Below are 23,435 nucleotides of genomic sequence, written 5' to 3' on the forward strand. Positions count from 1 at the left end.
TTGTCAATATTTAAGCACCAGAGACCAAAGCATATGATTCACACAGTGTCAAACTATGTGGGTTTGGACAGGAGGAGGGTTTTCCCTGCATTGATACGTGGACGGGGACAAAAGAGGACACAAAGACAGGATAAAGGGTGTTGCTTATTGTGACTGTGCGTGCTGGAGACTGTGGTTCACCTAAACTGAAATTAGCCCCTTCAGCTGTTTGTTTTTTGTCCTATTTAGATCATCTTAAAAAAAAAAAAACAAGAGTCGTGATGATGCTCTTTTAGCAGGCATTGCACCAAAGCTTGTTCAACTTGTCTCCTTAAGGTGCCTCAAACCACAACTACTACGTCATCCAACAGGATTGTGTGTTAGTGTGTGAGTGCACAAAAATAACAGGCTGCATGTATGTGTGTGTATATGTGTGTGCTCATTCCCATATGGATGCCAGGGTCCATTTATTAACTGTCTGTGCATGGAGTGTTAGCCCTTAGAAACAAGGGAATGAGAAAAGACAGGGGCAGAATAAGATGACGACCATGATTATGAAGTGGAAAACAGTGGTTCAGAGGTTGAGGTGGGGAGATGGGGATCTAGAGAGCACTAAGAGGAGGAGAAAAGAAAGAGAGCAATAAAAGAGGAAAGCTTCAGTGATGGAAGAGAGGATAGGGACAAATAAAACAGAGGAAGAAGAGGCTGCGAAATATAACAAGGAAAATTAAAGAGGAAAACTAAAAGAAGACAGGGGTTGATGGAGGCCTGGGTAATACAACATGCCAGTCCTCTCTGCATCCCACAACCACTGAGGAAGGAAATCTGAGGACAGCCTATGTACTGAAATAATGGTTTATACCCGAGACTCTGAGACCACAACGTCACAGGCACACAACAACATGCTAACATGCTCAGAGGCCCAGACATGTATTCTGATTTCCACAGAAGCCTAATAAGGCACTAATACAAATGAATGGTGCCACAAAGTAAGGCATCATGCTATGATGACCCTTTAGCTACAAGACAGAAGGTACAAGGTACACAGAAGGTACAGGTGTGTAACAAAACAAAACAAAAAAAAGGTTCCCTCTTGCCAAGCCAGTGGACAGTTCAGTCCAGTCTGGCTTACTGTCAAAATTTACTGGAACATTCAAATTCCTCAAACTCAAACTGTGATACTGCTCCTGATCATATACTCCTAACAGAAAGACTCATCCTTCTCTTTTACAGCTTAACTATCAAATAAATAAAAATTCATCCAAAGGTAGGCTTCAGTCGATATTCAATAATATTAAATATTGCAATATTTTCCATAATATGGGGATTTTTTTTCCCCAGTCTGCTCCGTTGCAGAGTCCAAACGTCATTTCACTGCTTTGCTTACGCTCAGGGCACAGTGCCTGCCTTGCGTGAGTGTGTGTGTGTGGCCGGTGCATTACTAAACTGCTGTGGCTCGCACGCATGTATGTGTTTACACTGGCTCCGTCGCTGCTACCGCCAGCTCTATCTTTCTACATTGAGTTTGCCTTGGACATGGTCATCAATACTTCAATTTTGAATTTCCATTCATTATAAAACTTTTTAAAGCTTGTTCAGAGCCACACACACAGAGCAAGAAAGAATGTGCCAGTAAAATACTGCCCTTCACCTGTTAAATTAAATTCTAGCCTATGTTGGGTTTCTGCTATGACCATCTAGTGCACAAGGCCTCCACCGTCTCCACATGCAGTTGATAAAACGGTTAAAAAATACCTTTTTTTATGTCTGTGTCGTATTCAGATTCAGCCTAGATATTAAAACTATGGTGAAAGGTGTCAGTTTTATGTAATGTTGCTGGTTTAATGTCACTATCACCATCATCGGGTGTTTTCCGAGTCTATTTTTGCTGGGAACCATGCGTCATGCATCCCATGAAAAATCGGCGAGATGCCAAATCTGGAGATCACACTTGAATCAGAATATAACAACTCTTAAGTTATATCATTCAATTACAATGAGTGTAAAGCAGAGCAGAAGGAGTAGGGGAAAGGGGAGGATTTATCTCTCGTTTGGACGCAAATAAATGTATGTCGTGTTAAAAGGCCTACATGTCCCATATGTCAGCAGTTATACTCAGTCCCACCACCCACTGACAATATAGCACAGCCACGGGCAAAGTGCCAAGTCCGTACAGTAAATAACACCTGTACTTGGTATTTCTCTATTTATGTTGCCATTCCATTTACTTTCCTATAGACAGAAGTGGTTAGATGTGTGAGGCAGAATGATGAGACACAGGCAGCTACAGCAGAGGGGGCGACGGGGCAGTGTGTGCCATGTTTCCTGTCACTCTGAGTGTGAATAGCATGGAGAGAGGTTACTTCAGGATACAGTAGTTTTCCTCATCTCTGTGTACACATAAATATTCAGCTGAGCCTAGCTGACATTGATGGTAGAGTCCAGGACTTTTTGTTGAGTGTGGGTGGAGGGTAGCAATGTGTGGCACAAAAACACATCTATAACAAGACAGCGAGAACCTGACTTTATTTAGATCACCTTGACCATAAAATAGATAATGAGGACACTACTTTAATTGGCATGGGGCAACACTGGACACATAAAAAAAAAAAAAATCATTCTTACATCACATTTTTATGCCACAAACCAGCGCCTCATTTTTGGCATCCACATTATGTCAAAAGTTTCTTATCAGTATCCAACTTCAAACTCTCTCTTCTTGTATGGACCTAAACCATTGTGATTGCCTCTATAAACATTTCAATAAAACACTGTGCTCTGTTTTTACAGCTATGTGAAGAAGGGGATTAAAACAGGACATTTTTCTCACTAAGAGGCTGGATTGCCATGTATGTTGTAAAAAAAAGCATAAGAATACAGTAACTGTGGGAGCTCTTTCTCTTCTCAGTAATTCCCCTGATTCAGTAGTACTAAAACATGCCAACTGTTGGTGAATGGCAGGTCAAGGTGGTAAATTCTGCTGTTATTGTGATTATGTTAAGAGTGGAGCGGGACGGTGTGGCGCACCAGTACTGCTCAAGCTACTTGATCCTCGTCTCCACAATAAAAACTACTGCATCACTCATGTCCTCCAACTGTCCCTCGCCCACAGCTAAACTGAAAACACAGACTCAGAGAGAGTGGGCTGTGATTTGAGTGGCAGTGTGTGTGTGTGTGTGTGTGTGTGTGTGTGTGTGTGTGCGTGTACAGTAGACATGCTGAGTGGTCCACCAGACAGACAGACAGACAGACAGACAGACAGACAGACAGACAGACAGACAGACAGACAGACACACACACACACACACACACACACACACACACACACACACACACACACACACACACACACACACACACACACACACAGAGAGGTGGGTAGTCTGACTGCAGAAACAGTAGCAGGAGAACAGTGAGGGGGAGGAAAGTGTGATCCATAAAGTCGGCCCTGGCGTCCTGCTTCTACTGGGCTTAAAAAAGTAAATAAATAAGTACAAGTCAGAAATTAAAAGCATTTTCTTCATTCACAAGCAAAACTACTTAATATTTACAACTCTTGCCAAGCAACAGTGATACATATATGTGGTCATTCTTTGACGCTGCACACAGCACACATTCTTCATTTTTTGAATCAAAGACAAAAACGGTTTCTTTCAGTTAAGAAAAAATGTTAGTTTTATTTTAATTTTAATTAAATGTAGCTTTTTTTGTTTCAGTTTTTATTAATATGCCTGATTTCACATTGTTTTACTGAGATATAAAACCACGCAGTCTTTCACAAAAAGATGGAGATTGAGGCCAACAACGGGGGTGCAAACAAATTCCTGTAATAGTATTACTTGTATTTCTTGGCCACATCCACTCCATGCTCTAGGTCATTAGGATTTGCAAAGATTTCTCATTTTGATATACATAAACATTCTTATTGATTTGGTATAATGTTCTCTGTTGATTTGGTATTAACTTGTGCAACTCTAAACACAGTACGTGGGTGATGACAGTGGAACATATTAATACCACAGTCATTTTTATGGAAGCTCTTACGATACTTTTAAGTGATTAAAATTCAAATCAATTTATTATTTTTGCTAAGGGTCCCTGGAATTCCCCCTCAGACTCCATAGGGTCCCCATGCAAACTCACTAAAAACAAGAAGTACTGTACTGTGGTGAGGGACCGGTACAGGAAGTGTATGTGTGTGTGTATGCATGTGTGTGTGTATGTGAGTGCACATCACAAGTTGAAAACAGATAAAGAAAAAAAGTACACCAAGCTGGAGCCACACCGACAGAGCCGTCTGTCAGCTGTCTGGACGAGATCCGGGGGTGAGTGAGGGAGAGGAAGGAAGACAGAGAAATGACAGAGAGATGAGGGACATCCTGTTCGAGAAAGAAAAGAGAGTAAAAGAGTGCAGAGAAAAATGCAGGATACAGAGACATATGATGAGAGGCTTCTGTGGGGAGGTAGAGAGTTCAGGCAGTGAAAGGAAGAGAGATAGGCAGGATGCAGTAAAGTGCAAGAGCAATTACCTGCCTTTTCACATGTTCCAAATTAAGTTTTTAAGACTCACGTTTTTTTGACTTCCCTCATAACTTTCAGGGGCTGTCAGAAATATTATGCTCTTGCCATATGAAAATAAAAATGTGATATTTCTCCTCCATATTCTGCAGGAAAATCCTCCTGAAGCACTTGGAAAGTTTAATGTATTCTGCATATTGAAGCCCACCTCCTCTCCAGTCCGAGGCTGTTATGCAATACTGAGGTGATCAGTCTTTCCATTTTCCTGCTCCGAAGTACACAGATGCCACCAAGTTCCAAAGTAATTTGAAAAGCAGATAAAACCAAGGGTTGACTGAAACAACCAAAGTCTAAGAACAAAGTTTTACAAAGATATTTAGAAAAAGGCAAAATCATAGGCTATATTGTGCCATATTATACATGCAGCCAATAAAGATTATATATTTATTAACAATCATACTTGCATGCTTTGTATTCAAAGGACCTGTTTGTTCCCGTAAAGACAGAGTCCTGAGATCATCCTCCAGTCAAATGTCTTATATCTTATGCACCACAGGTTTTGTCTAGTAGACAGCATGTAAGCTTCCTGTGTGTTACATGGTGAAACGCAGGTCATGAGTGGAGAACAGTAAAGCTGAGTTATGAGACTGGCAGTGCCCTGTGAGATTTCATCACCGAGTCACAGTCTCTTCATATACAAATTCTTCCTAATGCAGTGCTGTGTTGAGATACAAAGACCATGCCTGAAAACACTAAGCCAGCTTGAATTGGTCATTTGTAAGAGTAATGTTTCCAAACAAATCATTAAGGCCCGATCAGATATCAAGCAGCATTCGTCTTGAGTTAACAGAGGACTGACCAGCTGCACACAGCTGACATCTCTCCAGAGCATGCAGTGCTCCTCTATGTCTGCTTTGCTGTGGTTGTGTTAAATGCGCTAACCCTGATAGGAAAATCCACAAGTCAACTGAAACAGATATACCCAGTGTTTCCCCTACCATTGCCTTGTGGGTACAGGGTGTCCCCCTTTTCTGCCAAAAATAAAAAATTCTAAAAATTAAAAAACTAAATATTTTAATCATGATATTTATCTAATTTTTGTGCACTTGTTTAATTTCAACTCAGTGTGTGAGTCTCTACTGTCATTTACAGTCACATTTTCTGTTTCATCATGTGTCTTAGACCCTCCCCACACACACACACACACACACACACACACACACACACACACACACACACACACACACACACACACACACACACACACACACACACACAGACAGCAGAGCAGAGCAGAGGAGACAAAGAGAGAGGTACAAGGTTTTTTTTTACCCAATAGTGACAGTAAATTAATGAATTATTATACAGAGAAAGTCAGATGCTGGCTACGACAATGTCACAACAACAAAGGTTCCCTTAGTATAAACAAACGTAAGCATCCTCTCATTGGTTATCCACATTCCTAATGCCGGCAACCAAGATGATCTTATCAGTAATCATACAGCAGGGAAATCAGAGTGCACATGTAAGCAGTTTCTACAGAAAATTTTAGTTTGCAAATGGCTCATACAGATATGCAGGGGCCCGTGTATTCCCATAGCATCGCACTTACATGAACTTAACTGACAAATGAAAATTAAAGTGGACATTATTAAGTGTTGACACCATTATTCCATTTTGAAAATTAGAACTGGAGGCTGTGACCACAAGTTCAACTTTGAGTTGAGTCATAAGGCGACACTGAGTGAAATTATGTTAAGTTAAAATGTGAACATTTATTGTTTGGGATCACAAATGTGCAGTTAGAATTTTTTATTAATTTTTTAAATTAAGCAAAAACGTGCCACAATATTTTTGTGTGGTCTGCTGCATCTGAAAACTGTTGTCTCCTGTGTGTCTTTTTAGATTTGCTGATAACAGGACTGACGACACAGCTGGAACGGCTGCGTCACACAGTGAATAAAACGTTTCCATATGATGAGGGGGGAGCCACATGAACAGTGAATGAGTGATACAGCCTGTCAAGTGTGTGTGTGCGGTCAGTTGAAGTATATGCCGGTAATGCAGACTAAACAGAGCTGGAGGAAGTTTGGGTATAGAGCTCTGCACTGCACTACGAAACCTAACCACAACACAGTGACCCCAGATGGTAGAGGCAAGATCAGGCAGACACACACCGTCACTCACAGAAACATCATCTACTTCCTGACAAGGACCATGCACACAGTCTACAGTGCAACACAAACTGTAGTGCTGTGCTGAATCTTTATGCTAGATCATAATTCAGCACAACATTCACAGCCAGATGACCTAACTGAGTCATTCATTGCAAATTAAACAGAGTTGCCACAGAGTACGCACTTTACACAAAGGCTCTTATGCATTCCATAAACTGAAACAATTTCACACTTTATTAAATTGTCTAGCCCTAACATCCGCCACAGCTGCCCAGGGGAATGGATTCAAGCTTAGACTGACAACCTTCAGTGTTTTGGCATTTAAATGCAAACTATAAAAAAAATAAAAAATAAATAAATAAATAAAATAAACACACAAAGCAGAAATGTATAGATTAAAAGGAGCTATTTGTAAGTTTTGCAATTGCCATATAGCCAGTGTTAGCATTAAAAGCGGTTTATTTAGCATTGCGAGTTCAACATCAAACTTTATTCCTTTCCTCACTAAGAGCTGTCACCAGTGGTGGAGATCAACCCTCTGATGCTAAGTTAATGTAGCATCCAGGCTGCCCTGAAGTAGTAGCGCTGTTTAGAGGGCATTTTCTAACCTCTTGTACTGTAAATGCAAAAATGCCTGAAGCTCTTAGGCAAGACTGGTAAGTAAACAGCTCTTAATGCTAACGTTGGCTACGTGGCAATAACAAAACTTACAAATGGCTCCTTTAATACAACCACATGTGAGCACTGATGGCACGCAAAAATGGTCACTTTGCAAGTTACAGGGCTGGTTTTTGCTGAAAGCTCTGACAGACAAGATATGTGCAAAGATGAAACCACAAAAGGCTTTTTTCATTGTAAGAAACAGGGAACTACCCAGCAGAAACATCCTGAAGTGAAATTTTAATGTATTTTTTCTGTAGATAATCAAGACAATCAAGCCACAGGATGAATAGTAATGAGTGAGAGAAGATCATGTTGGAGGGAACAAAAAAAATGAGAGAGGACTTCAATAGAGAAGATGTGTTATTAGAGGAGTGATAATAAGATATTTAAGAAAAATATGAACATGAGAGGAGCCGACAACTGAGTAGTTGACAAAAGCAGCCTCAGACTTCCCTATATGGGCTGCTCTTTTGTGTTGGCAGATCAAATGCAAAATGTTTTAGCTGAAGCACATATCACACACATCTGTGTGCATACACAGTCACACACTAGCCTCCCTTCAAATATCTGAGTGTAGCACATTGTCCTTTACTGCATGTTCAGAAGTCACAGTGACAGACAGGCTCAGAAAAATACAAGGGGCCAAGTCGAGGAGGAAGCGTCTGATTCCAGAAAGAGGAAAACCAGAGGTAAGCAGTATAGAAATGAGCATATAGGCTTCAACGCATCATACTCTTGTTGATACTGGCTAAAACAGCAAAAAACACTTCTTTTTTCAATGTGGTGGACTAGAAATATGAGGTGAATACAGAGCAGCTAAAGACTTACTTATCTCAGTGTCTGGGTAGCTAAGGGTTTTTGAGCAAATCTTTCCTTATGTTTGAGTTTGAATCACCATTACATTTGCAGATTGCTTTCTCTAATCTTCTCCTGTCTCCTGTGCAAACGCAGAAATGCTAATATTTTTTACCCCATAGTTCTCAGTGTGTGTGGGGGTAGCACAACTGTACATAAAACTGGTGAAAATCTTAACAGCCCAGTATCTTAGAGGGGATTTCTGCAGCAATCTGAATTTTTGAGACCTGCTTATTAATTGCCTCATAACCGGGTCAAACTGCACATTCTGCCAGAGTATTGCATGCTCCTAAATTAAGCTGTTCCCAGAGATAAATAAAACAGAGAGCAACACAGTAAACATGTCACTGTATGACTCATGTCTATTGTGTGCTGATGAATCATTATCACTGACTCTGGTCCACATTTCAACTGTCAAAACTTTGTATTGTTTAAAGGGGGAAAAAGCCACTTGGAAATGAAACAGCTTAGACGCAACAAAATTAATAACACCACCCGCACATGCACAGTCCAAGTCCCCGCACTACCAGCAGCTCTCAATGTGCTGATTAAATGTGACTATCGCTATGTAATCAGCTTTCATTCAAATCATACGGAGAGGCCAGCAAAACTGGCAAGCAGTTTTGTCGGCGGGCGAAATCCACAGAAGGTGAGGATGAAGAAGTGAGTCAGAGATGGTAGTGAGACTCCAAATTGTGGACAAAAAAAACAAAACAAAACAAAAAACTGTATTTTATTTCCTCTCATTTCAGGCTGCTTTTCTCAATCAAATTACCCACAAGGCCAGTAAATATTTGCCATTTAAATGCATCTCTCATCATGTATTTTTAAATTCTTCTAACGCATAATTATCTTGCAAACCCATGTGGGCATCCTAACTTGAAAGTTGACAGCTCCTGTTGGTTTCTCACTGTCACCATAGTTCACTCCTTGTAACATTCATTCTTCATATTTTAGGAAGCCGACAGGCCCAATTTAGCTCAGCATCGCGTGCTGACAGTACATCCTGTGGAAGCTCAACTGTGTATATGACTGTGTCTGTGTGCATGTGCACGTGAAAGTATGTGTTTGTCTTTTGTTTTAGGAACACAAACATTGCGCTTGCACATACAAACAAGCTGACACAAACAGATGTACTCTCTGAGAGCTGACAGGGAATGCTGAGACAGTGGTCCCTGACAACTTCCCTAAAATGCACTCTGCCCCGGTGCTAATGCTGGGCCAGGGACCAAGGCTTGATCTTTATCTTAATCACCAGCTTCCTGGCTTTTCCCCCTTTCAACACACACACACACACACACACACACACACACACACACACACACACACAAGCTCCAGCACCAGTTTCCCAAAATTTTACAATGAGGGACACGCACACACACAAAGTTTGACAGTAGATGAAAAATGTCCATGTGGGTTTCCTTGCTTGCCTAAGTGTCACGCGCTCACACACAACAGGGAGAATCCTAAGATGATTCTTCCAGTCGTTCCCTGCTTGCTGCGTGCCAACTGGAGGCTAATGGAGGAAATGGATCACATAGACAGACTCCCTTCCCTAGCAGCAAAGGCAGCAACAGCATAGTGCAGCCAAGAAGCCATATTTGAATGGGGGAGAGAGAAGGACTCATCCGCTTGTACATCTCATGTCATTCACCTTTGAAGAACTCCAGATTCCATCCAGTGAAGGAAAGTGAGGGAAACACCCTGTTCTTGTTCAATTTCACTAAATCATACACCAACTCTTACCGCGAAGGAGACAGAGGCAGAACTACACCAACTGTTGGCTCCCTGCAGTGTTTGGAATAACAGCTCTCAAAATCCAAGACTGCTCTCTTTTACAAGCTTGGCAGCAAACTCTGTGGGGACACGGCGACACACCACCTACCAGCAAACTCAAACCACAATGTTTTTATTAATTTAAGCATCAAAGAGCAGCTGTCCCAGATAAATGTTCCAGACTTAAGGATGATCCCCGAAAAAGTGTTACTGAGAAACCAGACGGTGGCATTTAAATGCAGTGTGGGATGATGAAATTGGGGATACATAAAATCATAATCCTGCAGTGTGTTTGTATAAGACCACCCTACGTAAATTCTAATCTACTGCCATGACAAGATGGGATCCCAGTGAGGGTGGCAAGCTATAACCGTCACAGCTCGGTGACACAAATCTAGGAAAAGAGTCACTTTAGTGGAAGAGAATTTTAAGAAAAAACCCTGTCAAATTTTGTATTATTGTGAGGAATGCTTCTGCAAGGGTAACTTGCCCCAGCTAGAGATAGATATAAGTGTTACTGGTGACAATATACAGTGATTAGCCATGGTAGCACTTCTGCAAAGACCTGCACACACATGAAGACAACAAGGAAGGTTGGAGGTTAAGCATAAAACGATTTACTAGCATGCCAAAAAAATCAACTTTAAAATCAATAATTATTCAACTGATTTGAATTAAAGTGTTATTCTGAAGCAAAAACTCCGACGATTGATACAGAGCCATTGTTTTAATGTAATTGGGTTACACTTATGGTGGCCAGCAGGGATGAAAGCTGGGAAACAGCAACGAGGCTACAGACTGCAAATAACAGATGCATTCAAACATCACTTTAACAAGTCACCAACCAGCACAACTAGTAAGTCTTTTTGATTTAATCTGAATTCAAATATGAATTTCACAGCTGTTGGTCCAGGCATTGTTTCATTTTAAATGCTGGCGGCTTTATGACTGTAACAACTCCTATCAATAATTCAATACTGTATTTGGGCTAATAGGCCATAAGCCTATTGCTTATCAATTACAATGTTCTATGAACATAAAAGCCAAACTTTGAGCAAAAACAATTATGAAACACAACCATAGTTCCAACCATAGATCCCAGCTTTTGGTTTTACCAATTCCCCTCCTGTCTTACAGGGAAAAATACACGTGCAAACAATGAGACCACAGAGCAGACAGAGTGAAACTGGACTGCAGCTGGTATGCAATGTTAGGTCTAAATGCACACAGTCTCAGACACATAAATCAAGTGTGGCCACAACCAAACACACATGTTTAGTTGCAACGAATGCACCAGTCTAAATGTTGACTTAGCATCACTGATCATCGCTGTGTGAGCAGTAATTCTGGTCACTCTGTGCCATATCAACCCCCACGGCTCTCTCCCCTCACACACGCACACTGTTGTCCTTATCCTTTCTCTCTAGTGAAGGACAGACAGAGGATGTGTCTATGATCAGGAAAGACTCACATTTCCTCTCTGAGGTTTCACATTCCTGGGATTCCGTCTGAAGACCACTGCAGCCCATTTAAAACCATTCCCCATATGGGGAGGTGAAAAAAAAAAAAAAAGAAACCCAGGACAAGCGGGTAGGAGGGACGGCTGGGTAGGTCTTTGAGCTTTGAGAGTTCATTTATCTTTACAGTAATAATCTACCCTGGTAGGTGTATGACCCTGTTGTTGACTTGTGAGAAGACACTTCAGTCACATGATGTAACCGTCCCTCCCAGAAACCATACCATGACAGAACACCTGTCATTAATCTACGCTGTAGGAATTCAAAGCCATACTGCACTGCTGTGAGTTTTAATAACAAAATAACAGCGGTCTATCCTCAAGTACAGGTAAAAAAAAGACCAACAGAATCAGACAATTGTAGATTCTCACGCATCAGCTAAACACCATGGGATTTATCATTTGATGTGGTTACCACCAGAAGATGCTGGGGGTGAAAGGTGGGAAATCTGGTTCCTGCATACATCCATCACTGCAGATTTAAACTAAAACGCTAGACACTCCTTCCTTATGAAACCACAGCTCATCGGCAAACCAGAAAACACATTTGAATGACTTGGAGTATTGCTTTAATGGACACCATATAATATAGTGGTATCTGTCTTCTGTGCTTGTTCCACTGTTCATATACATCAAGGCCATTGCAGTGTGATATTATGGTGGCTTTTTTTTTTTTTTTTTTTTTTTTTAAACAGCTGTTATATATAAAGTGTGATGACACATGGTATTCCTCCTTAAATAACCTTGGAGCATCTCTGCACAGAAGAGGACAATGAGTAATGATGACAAATAGTAGTGTGTTTATGAAGACATGAGTAAATAAGAGTTGAAAATAACCACAAACTAAGCTGAAAAACTACAGGAGTCGATTCACATTACCACAGACTTCCTGACACCAAACTTCAGTATTTAAATCTAAGCTAATGTTTTGGGGGGAAGCCCATTCAAAGTAAATACGAGCCACAAATAACGACGTTAGCCAGCTGGGTTATTAACCTTCAGCATCAACAGTTCCAGTAGGTTACAGCTAATTTTTGCTAACAAGCAAGGTTCATTGACTGCCTGCCTTTCACTGCTGCTTGGTGCGCTGGCGTGAGTTACATTCAGGTCAAATTAAACAATTTAAGTGTGATAAAAAAATAATAATACACATAAGGTATAATATGATTTGGATTCATGTACATATTAGAGTCCTGCTGTACCATCAGCAGATGTTAACCTGGTTGGCTAGCAGGCTAACTTGCTAACGTTTCGAGCGGCGCAGGAGGGGGTTTAAATTCGCTTACCTGTCAACCGCAGCTTTACTGGGCCATTTCTCCTAACTCCTTGGTTAGACATTCCCCTTTGTGTTCCAGCTTGATGAAAATTCACCAAAAGTCTCTAATTCATGTGTCAGCGTATGATTTTTTTTTTTTCAAAAGGGTATCTCCCAAAACAATCCCTCTGCTAGCTTGGGGTTAGCTTGTAGTATCACCATAGCAAATCACGTTGACTGATGCAACATAATGGTATCATAATCATATCGCTAGAATAACACTCTCGTCTTGAGCCCCTTTCGCGTAAAAATGCCAAATAACTACGTTCCCAAATGTCGCTCATGCCTTGAGCCTCGGGTGCTGATACGAATCAGGTGAACGGTTTGCCCTCCATCCGGACAAGCGTCTCGTCTGCCCGGGCAGCTCAGACTGAAGTTGGTGGTGGTGATGGTGAAGGCTGTGCTCCTGGAGACAGACAGGCTCAGGGACGGTAGATGTAAGAGCACATCCGCTACTGTCATTCAAAATAAAAGCAAGATTAAACGAAGCGCTACTCCACTGTTATGATAATGCAGTTATAACGTTGTCAGGAAGTTTTCATGTCGACTAAGGTGTTATAAAGTTACCTACCAGTAAACCACAATAATATGCACACGACTTGAAGTCGCGTTTTCAACTGGCACAAATTATCCACATTTATTTTGAAAGTAAGATCGCCCATTTCCGGGCTTAATTTGGACAACTTTATGCAGATTATTTGGACGTGAACAAGCCGAACAATTAATGTGAATACTGCTGGAGGATGATTGTGTGGTATCAATTTTAATGAACTTACATCAATATTAAGTATACATACGGAATTAATACTAATCAGTAAAAAAATGAATCAATTATGAGGGTAAATGCAGAAGAGAGTCATTTTAGAAGTCTATTATATGCACTCCCATGTGAAATGTCACTGGTATAATACAGCCACCATGGGCCAAAAACATAAAACACAAAAAACTCATGAAGTATGACAAGGCATTTTTAAATTAATCCAACCTACAAGCCCCTATGGACATTATGTGATTTTTTTTTCGTGAAGGTAGATAAATACAGTTTTGAGGAGTATGACTTTTGACATCAAGTCTCTGGGTGTGGTTCTCCTCCTACCTGAGACATTTTTTTGTGATATTCAGTGGATACAGTAAAACAATTAGACTTCACTCATAAAATAGTTCACATGTACAACAAACACAACAGGATCATTTTAAGCTGTAAACTGACAACAAGCAAAGAGGATAAGCAGTGTCACCTAGTGGTGCCATTGACTCAGAATCACTTCTCCCCATTTCCCACTGGTTATTCACACATCAACTCTGTTACATCTTTTCAACAAATGAATCCATCATTGTGTCCCTATTCATAGCCTGCTTATATCTGAAACACATCAAGAAGAAAAAAAAAAAATCACTGTACGCATGAATAAAATTTATTTACAAATATTTTTCAAAAAGGAGATATTTTGTCTTTGTACTATTATGTACAAGGATGAAATGTCTAAGAAAATTACAAAAATATTAAAAAAAAAAAAAAGGTCAGATTTTTCCTTTTTGTATATGTTACAAAGAGCAAACTGGACATGTTAAAACTGGAAAGTGCTTTGGTCTTTGGGAATCTGGAAGGTATAGCTGTCTGCTGTGGCCTCAGGAACCACAGAATCATCATCTTCATTCTGAAAGACAAGAGGGACAGGAGGAGAGGGGCATCGGAGGATTAACCAAGAGTTGGCGTGTTTTGGGGAAGGTTTCGTGGACATGGATTAGGATAGATTCTGCGGACACTTTCTGTCAGTCAAGAAAGAATCTGTTGTGAACTGAATCATAATAAAGGCTGACCTTTAAAAGCAGAGGAAAGTTTTATTTTGAAAGCTTTTAGTCAGCGATTCCGCAAGGAAATGCAAAACATTTATTAAAAATCACAATGAGCATTGTGTCAATACATTGAAGGTAGCCTCTTAGAAACCAGCCAACAACTAGCTCAGGCTACTGTATGTTGAACCACACCTCACATTTATTCTTTGGTAACAGTAAGTAAAGAAGAGTAATCACACAAACAACCTCTGCCACCCTGTTGGCACTGCCAGAGTGAGTCATACAACTAAACTTCCTCTGCCAGTTCATAGAACGCAGTATCCCAGCAACAAAAACAGAGATTCGCAGACACAGAAGAAAATTGACTCTATATACATTAAGTGACACCACTGTGGTCATCAGGAAATGTAAGATTAAAGTTGCATTTGTATTCAAATTTCTACAGCTCAATAGAGGTCACTGTGATCAAAGCTGTCTGATTAATCTATCAAAAAGGTCACCTGTCATCAGTAGCACTTACCTCTTCAGAGAAAAATCTGTCTATAATGTTAAGAGAGGACTTGTAGACAGCTTCATTGTCATGGGACTGCAGTGCTTCAATCTTGTCCAAACCACCCAACTCCTCAATCATTAGGCACAGTTTCTCAATCTCACCAGTTTTGTGTGCCATCTGTGGGAAAAGGGAAAAAAAAAATCTGTAATAGTTTCCTCACACAATAGATGACCCTGTGTCCTGTGACCATCCATTTTAATCTGTGAATGTCAAGAATCAATCTGTGTCATTTAATCTATAATGTGAGATTAAATTCAGCAGATCAACATGTTTCCTCATCTGAGAAACCCACAGTGTTAATCCCAAATTCCCCAAGACCTAAAAACAAATATCTACTGACAGAAGAGTGTGTAAGGTTATGTTTAAAGGTTAATATCTCTTAAAAATGTTCTTCCTTGCAGCTATAGGTATTAATATAATGTTAGACTCCTGTGCATGGCTGGCTCCATGAAGATAGTTTAAAATTTTGTGCATTTTCCTTCACTTGTATTTCATGTTCTAAAAAAGGACCGTGCCATGTTTTATACATTTCACTTTAAATCCACCATAATAATTCAAGTTTCACCACACGCCTAATCTCTAAACATTATCCAATAATAAAAAAAAATAAAATAAGATTAAATGAACCTGAAGAATTTGGATATAAAATGTGTCGGCTTTCATCACCTTGTAGAAATAAAGATTAACATCTAGTGATTTAGTGAACGAACATCTGTTCTGTGCGTTAAATGTGTATGTGAGATCGATTACTCTTTTTACTGCAAATCAAATTTGCCTACAGGTACAGATAAAGTAATCTAACCTACAGTCCACAAGTTGCGTTGAGGTGAATGAACTAGCAACAATTTTCTAAAATATGCTTTTCTGTCATTTACTGTAATTTATGGCTTTTTTGTAAGGTGTTCTTACTTTGTGCTGTGAAAATCAACCTGTAATATGTATTTAAATCAGCACTGACTCAATCATTATGTAAATCTACCCTTGCAACTACATAGCTACACAATGATACAATACCTGAACATGCTATATAATCTTCACTCCGATACATTACCTATAATTTGATCAAAAATATAAATTGTGTGAAAGTTTTAAAACACTGAGATGAATGGTTAGGCTCCACAGTTTGCCTAAGAGGTCACTCATAATGTCAGACAAGTTAGGGGTGAAAATTGACGTGACACATGGGAAAGACTGTTGACTGCAGTATTTTGAGTTCCCATGAAGACAGATTTGGCCATGACTACAGCAATGTGGCTGAAAAATGGGACCTCTTTGACTTTTTTTTAAGTCCTGGCAAAATACCTGTAAAATATTGTAGATTGCATCCAGGATGACCAAGATGATCTTGCTGTCTTTGGCTGTCAGTAGGTTGAGCAGAGGCCCCAGCACATTGCACTGGACGAGGTAGGCCACCTGAGCCACTGTTCCACCACTGGTATAATTGGTGACAGCCCACACTGCTTCCTTCTGGGTCTTGTAGTCTCCCTAAACAAAAAATACATTTGATATTTTAGAATAGAAACCATGAAATCATGATACATTTATACCTCAAAATCATTTTATTTGGTCACACGATAAGATTAAATCCCCTGAATGTAAATAGTGGTAGTTGCTGTCAAATCAAGTGTTTAAGATACAAGGAATTCTGCTGCTATTGTGTTTGACCAGACACTAGTCTCAGAGCTGGAGCTGGAGCATTGTTGAATGAGGGTTTATATGGATGGGTAAAAAAGCAGAGGACAACCTTCCCTACACTGATCAATAAAATTTAAGTAAATCTATTATGAATTAATAAATCTCATTTGGAATTTGGATGCAACAAGCCAAATATATTTCCTGTCTTCTTTTGTGTCCTGACCTGTTGGAGGATCTCCACCAAGATGGGTATCAGTCCTGCCTTGATAACCTCCTGAATCTGGGTGTCCTTGCCAGCAGTGATGTTGGACACTGTCCAGGCTGCTTCTTTCTGGATGTTAGGTTTATGGTGACATAGTAGGCCGGGTAACATCGCCAGGGCACCTGCATTCAAAACACACTGGGTCTGCTCATCTGTCCCAGTCACAATGTTGCCAAGTGACCGCAGGGCTGGAGTCTGCGAGGGAAAGGAAAAGTCGTCACATCCTAAGGTCACATCTGACTGCACGTGACTTGAGACTTTGTAACAGTAATCTCCCCAACACTCAGCAAAAACTCGACAGAAAGATGTTCCAGTAGTGCAGGATTGAACAAACTCTTAATAAGCCTAAATTCAAATTATGGATTAAATGATTATGTAAGATTCAAGTAATGACAGTAGATGTTTAAAACTAGGCAGAAAGTGTTTTTCTTCAACTTCATGAGAATGTTGAATTAGATCTGAAGTTAAAGACACAGGAGGACGGATACAAAAGAGGAGGCTTGAGTGGACTGTGGGGAATGTCTTGAAGAGAGATATTTGTGAGCATATAATGAGAACTTGTGGACCTAACAAGCTATTATATCAAGGGGCGAACTCTTATCATGATGGCAGAAATAGAATCAAGAGAGCAGTTACTTCTGATCAACGAGAGTAATTCCTTTGCATTTGTAACTGCTGTGCTAAAGGAATAAGAGCACTGAAGCTCCACCAATTCCACTTTCAGCAATAACACAAACTTTTGAGTTTAACAAGCACTACACCACATACCACAATAGAGAGCTCCCCGCAGGCGAGAAGCTGTACCAGACGGGGCACCAGGCCAGCCTGCACCACCACCTCGATCCTCTCATTGACTCCATCAGTAAGATAGGACACAGCCCAACAGGTGTCGGCGAGGACCTCCCTGTCGTCATGGTGCAGGAGGCGCACCAGGGCTGGAAGTAGCTGCTGCACTGCTGTCAAAGGAGGGGCTGGGTTCTTGTTCCGGCACAGGTTGGACAACGTCCAGGTGATATTGCGCAGGTAGCCAGGCTGGTATGGTGGATTAAGAGTCAAATGTTATTTTGGAACATCAACATGTCATAACATGATAGTTGTTAGAACAACATACAGTTTACCACGATACTGACAACACTCGAATTTGTTCAGTGTCCTCTCTATAAAGAGAACCATCTTCAAACAGAAAAAAGTCAGGGCCTTTTATCAATGCATGAAACCTGTTAATCACTTTGAATGAAAAAATCTTTATTAATGAGTAACTGTTCAGACAAAATTTTACAGCTATTGCGCAATTTATGTATTGTGGTGAATCCCAGTAAAAAAACCGTACTGTCCAAATTATGGATAAAAAGATATAATTATAGCTTATTGCACTTCCTCTAGTGGCAATAAATAATCTATTTGGTATCAAAAGGCAAAGTCAACAGTATTTACAATGTCCTTACTGTATTAATACCAAATTACTTTTTTAGATCATACATTTTTTAAAAGTTGTTGAGCTTGTTAGACGTGTTCACTTCCTTGCTGCAATAAATAGCTGCAATTAAGTTTACTGACAATGTGATCAGATCAGAGGTGCACACCTCTAAATACAAGTGCAGCTGCAACCAAAACACACAGAAGAGGAAGTAGGATCTGATTCCGATGTGGTAGGGGATACATACAGACACGTGCTATATATGCACTCCTGACCACACTAAAAGGCAGACAAGTAATTTCTGTAGTGTAAGATTTACATTACAAATCTATAACCAGCTGGATCTAGTTGGTTTGCCAAGTCTTGAATATTTTTAAATCTGTACTAGAGGTAACACACTGACTTCTTCCTAATATTCCTCAAAACAAATGTTTGACCAGGGAGAAGCAAAAACAAATGATTTTAATGCCATGTGTAATTGTGTGTGCAATATGTCTTAACGTTATGTAGATAGAACATACAAGGTCTTAACAAGTACCTAGCAGTTCCATGTAACATAAAAGTCACTCTTAAACCCAGCAGTGCAATCATGTTTATAAAAGGACACTCACAGGAAACACAGATAGGTCAGGGGCCGCCAGCAGGGCCAGGAGTGGCTGGAGTCCACCATGTTTGATCACTAGGTCTCTGTAGTTGGATCCATCACCTGAGTTTGGAAAGACATTTTCAGTCATCCCCCATCAACAGTGCATTCACAGAGCAGAAAAAGAGTACATCGCAACAAAATGTTTCATGTCATGAAAATTGCTGAAGGTTGCTGTATGTGGTTATCATGAAAGATGAATCAGTTGATTAAGCGTTTCAAAAGGAAGCCCTTTAAAAAGAGCCTTCCGCATGTTATCCTATTATCATAATATGCCCAGGCTGTTTTTCATTATGTGTTGTCCTGCTTTTTCTGACTGAAACAAGTCTTCATATTCTGAGTGTCCAAGGCTCCACGACTTCCTTACTACCATGCATGAATCAGTTTTGGACGATGAACTTAATTTGCCAACAGCACACTTTAGAGTTTTATGGCATATATATATATATATATATATATATATATATATATATATATATATATATATATATATATATATATATATATATATATATATATATATATATATAAATTCAATATTACAGCCACAACTTCTCCAGACAAAACAATAGATGCATAATTAAACAAAAGATCCTCACATTACAAATTTCCAGGCAAATAAGATATATCTCAGACACCAAGAGATAGCCTACAGTACCTGCAATGTTACCCAGGGCCCAAATGGCCTGTTCGCTTATGTGCGGGTGGGGTGATGCCACCAGACTGATGAAGGCTGGGATGGCCCCTCCTTCCACGACAGCAGTGGTCTGGTCTGATGTACCTGAGGCGATGTTGGTCAGAGCCCAAGCTGCCTCAAACTGGATGGGAGGACATTCAGATAATGCCAGAAAACTAACAAACCTCGGGATGAGGTTGGCAGCAATTATGCTGTCAATTGGTGGGTGCTTTTCTCTGGAGAGGAGCTTTCTATACATCAGGGGAGAAAAAAAAAAAAAAAAGTTGGGGGGGTTAATCAAGGGAAGACGACTTTAAGGAAAGAGAGAGTAAAGTCGTAGTATTGTTAAATGTAATTTAAGTAATAATTAGCTTTAGGACAATACAAGGATTATCGTGTCTTACAGGTTTGGGAATAGACAAATTATTAAAATTATTAAAATTAAATTACTCAGCAGAAACAAGAAAGAATATATTTGTAACCTAATAGAATTTGAACAAATGACGGACACCGGGACTAAAAATGCCACAGTACTAACATAATACTTTTTATAAGCTCATCATAGCAACAGATTAAAACTCTTCAGAGTATTTTTAAAAATAATTTTACCTGGCTGCCTGGGTGGCCTGCAGCTGATGATCTAGGTTCTGGCTGTTTACACCTCCTACAATCTCCTCCACAGACCAGTGCTGAGGAGGCTATGGAAACAGAAACAGAAGAGGATTACTTGTCTGGCCGGTAACCCTAAGTCAAACAGCAGTTAAAAACAACACACAGCATTTACTGGAACATGTTTAGGTGTGTTTACAGATCAACAGTGAATCTAAGCACATGCAAAGCTTTCATAACATGATAATAAATTAATATTAACAGTCAGTGACTCTTCTTGAAGTGCTTTAAAATGAAGTGGAACAATCGTCACCCAGTGATCATTAGGCATGTACTCAGGTTTGCTCTAATTCTCTTACTGACCTTTGGCCGCTGTGTGCAAACAGAGCCTTTCTCAATTTGACTAAACTTTATCATTTATCATTAATGTGATCAAATATTTCAGACATGCTAGATGCGACCTGTTTACTGTAACCCGCCAAAATAAGAGCGAGACCGAGGGGCTCATCGGCTGCGGTCTACCTGTGCGTTTGGGTCTTTCTCTTGCAGAGGGGAGCCCGGCTCGTCCAGAAGACTCTGGACGTTTCTCCTCTTCAGGATCTGATCATCTTTCTTTGCTTTTCGGAGCTCCACGTTGACTTCCGCCCTCCTGCGCCTTAGCTCCTGAAAATGTCGACACCCGTAAAAGTTTCATGCATTTGTTGACGTGTACGCATGGGACACAACTGTGCGCGCAGCTACCAACACCCTCCAACGTGCTCGACGGTGCTGGCAGGGCTTACATTGGCGTCTTTGCCTTTGTTTTTGAACTGGTTGAGCCGAGCTCCGCTGTCGCTGCCAGCTGACATTCCTGACCGTTGAGCAAGACAAACGGTTCCGCTGCCGATTCACACGCTCCCTGTGGGGGAAAAAACGGGAATTTAACGACAGAAACTCAACGGTCACACCAACGACTGCTTTCACTGGCGTCGTGTAGTTAGCTCAAGTTTAGGCAGCAGGCTGTGAATTAGCCAGAAACCGAGCGTCCGCTCGTCCTGTAGCCGAGCCGGTTATCTAACGCCATGTGGCCCGCCGCACACGGAGCCTCTCTCTACCCCAGCGCCCACAAAAACCCGCTGAAATTCATAGGAACGAGGGCCACACAATCAAATTAGAAGCGAAGACAGCTAGTCAAACGGTTAAAGTGATAACACGTATGTTTAAATGTACATTTTGACGCAGAGCATGTGCGACCGGCTCACCTCGCGGATTCCTCGCAGCCTGGTTTTTTTTCCTACAATAGGCGTGACGTCATGTATATACCGCCCAGTTTTGGTTCTGACTTCTGATTGGTCAGTCGGCCTCAAGCTCCTCCCTGTTGCCCACGGTTTTAAAAAAAAAAAAAAAACGCATCAAACAACAAAACCGTTGTCAAAGGCAACCGCTGTCAGTATCGCGAGATAAAACGGGCACAGTTTTTTTTGATTCTGAGCCATTTCGGTTGTTTCCTTCAGTCAACGGTGTGTTTATTTGATTTCAGGTGCTCAAACGGACGTCTCATCGCTGTTTTCCATTCCACGTTTGATTTTGATAAAGGCTATTTTTAACAAATAGTGGCGTAATGACCCAGTGGCCTAATGGATAAGGCATCAGCCTCCGGAGCTGGGGATTGTGGGTTCGAGTCCCATCTGGGTCGTCTTTAGTTTCCTTTTCAGGGCTCATCCAGGAGAGTCTCATCACAATGGTCACCACGGTACAGGAGCACAGCAGCACATAAACCTGTCCTCCACCAATGCTTACTCTTTCTATCGAGCTGATCACAACCACATCTGAACAGAGCAGAGGGTTCAGCAATTATTATCCAAATCTCAACTATCAATGCTAAACAATGGTCAAATTAGTCAATATAAACATGACATGTAACCAAGGGCACTACACACAGTTTAACTCATTAAACATTGGATATATGTATATATATATATATTAAATGCCATATTCTGCAATTAAGAGCAGCCACAGAAGTGGTATTTCAATTGCATATGCTGTAGCTAGAGAACAAACAAATCAAAATGTGGGTTATAATTAAAACAGAAAAGCAAAAAAAAAAAAAAAAAACTGCCTCTCTTCTGGAAGAAATTGTTAAGCCCTTTTCATGTTTTGTCACATCTTTTTATGATTGTTTTATTCTGGTGGCGTTATATGCATGTTATATGTGTCTGATCTGCATAGCTCAGTAAATTTGTTGGAAATAAAATGAAAATGGAAAAATATGCGGAATGGTTCAATTTATTTGTGACATTTATAAGACAAAATCATGACATACATTGTCTCAAGGCACTTCACAGGGTAAGGTCATGACCTTACAACATTACAGAGGGAACCCCAACACTTCCCACAGTGTGCAAGCACGTGGCCCCAGCTGAGAGGAAAAACTCCCTTTTAACAGGAAGACTCCTCCTGGGGGAGATCAGGAACAGCTGTATAAAATAAGGACATTCATTATTAAGTATGTAGAGTTGCAGCAACACACTGGGAACCCTGAGCTCTTCAGTCCAGAAGTGAATAGCAACATGCTAGAACATGAGGGTCCGGTTTGATGAGTGCATTGTTGTGCTGCAGCTCTTCACTCTGACCACTAGAGGGCAGGGAGGATTCATACACTCAGATCAGCCATCAGCATCACCCAGCATCAAGGCAGCGTGTTGCTAGCTGAGCTACCATCAGTGTCGGGCAAGTTACCCAGGGAGAGTAATAGTGCTTAACAAAAATATTAAACATTGCACATGAAGGGTGATACCATAGCTTCCTGTTGTGTTATTTCAGCCTGAACATCAAACAAGGTCCCGATGTCCAGAAGTGAAATAATGATTGTATCTCACAGCTCCCATCAGACAGTCTGTTTCTTGTCAGGCCAAGCACCAAACCTCCTAAACTAAAAAGGTCTCAGATGGGGTCAGAGTGTTGTACTCATGTAAACGTTCTCATCCAATCCCCTCCCCACAGGAGTGCCCCAAGGATTGCTGCTGGGACCTCTCCTCACCTCCATGGGTCCGATTATCCGCTCG

General features: G+C 40.6%; 2 protein-coding genes and 1 non-coding gene across 4 annotated transcripts in view; 1 reads left to right on the plus strand and 2 right to left on the minus strand.

The window, feature by feature from the left end:
* LOC139636876 (E3 ubiquitin-protein ligase SMURF2-like) overlaps positions 1-13,305 on the minus strand; it is a 59,731-nt gene extending 46,426 nt beyond the window's left edge. Inside the window, exon 1 of one of the 2 annotated variants that reach the window (XM_071505259.1) lies at positions 12,771-13,305. In XM_071505259.1, coding sequence (XP_071361360.1) covers positions 12,771-12,822 — 52 coding nt within the window. In that variant the 5' untranslated portion in view covers positions 12,823-13,305. The remainder of the gene's footprint in view (positions 1-12,770) is intronic. The other variant, XM_071505260.1, reaches the window with a different exon arrangement.
* A 236-nt stretch (positions 13,306-13,541) lies between these two features.
* Positions 13,542-21,763, minus strand: LOC139636877 (importin subunit alpha-1-like). Its single transcript, XM_071505261.1, has 11 exons — positions 21,633-21,763; positions 21,174-21,289; positions 20,914-21,054; positions 20,392-20,480; positions 19,765-20,033; positions 19,075-19,169; positions 17,815-18,078; positions 17,008-17,241; positions 16,452-16,634; positions 15,117-15,266; positions 13,542-14,457 (listed from the first exon to the last, which is right to left on the minus strand). Exons 2-11 carry the CDS (start codon positions 21,237-21,239, stop codon positions 14,368-14,370), a joined length of 1,581 nt encoding a protein of 526 aa, XP_071361362.1. The 5' UTR covers positions 21,240-21,289; positions 21,633-21,763; the 3' UTR covers positions 13,542-14,367.
* A 230-nt stretch (positions 21,764-21,993) lies between these two features.
* On the plus strand, positions 21,994-22,066 carry trnar-ccg (transfer RNA arginine (anticodon CCG)). Its single transcript has one exon. It is a non-coding gene; the product is annotated as a tRNA-Arg (tRNA).
* Positions 22,067-23,435: the final 1,369 nt, after the last annotated feature.

This window comes from Trachinotus anak, unplaced genomic scaffold (assembly GCF_046630095.1).
Source record: "Trachinotus anak isolate AG129_WGS33_773 ecotype Australia unplaced genomic scaffold, CSIRO_AGI_Tana_v1 ptg000019l, whole genome shotgun sequence".
NCBI classification, from domain to species: Eukaryota; Metazoa; Chordata; class Actinopteri; order Carangiformes; family Carangidae; genus Trachinotus; species Trachinotus anak.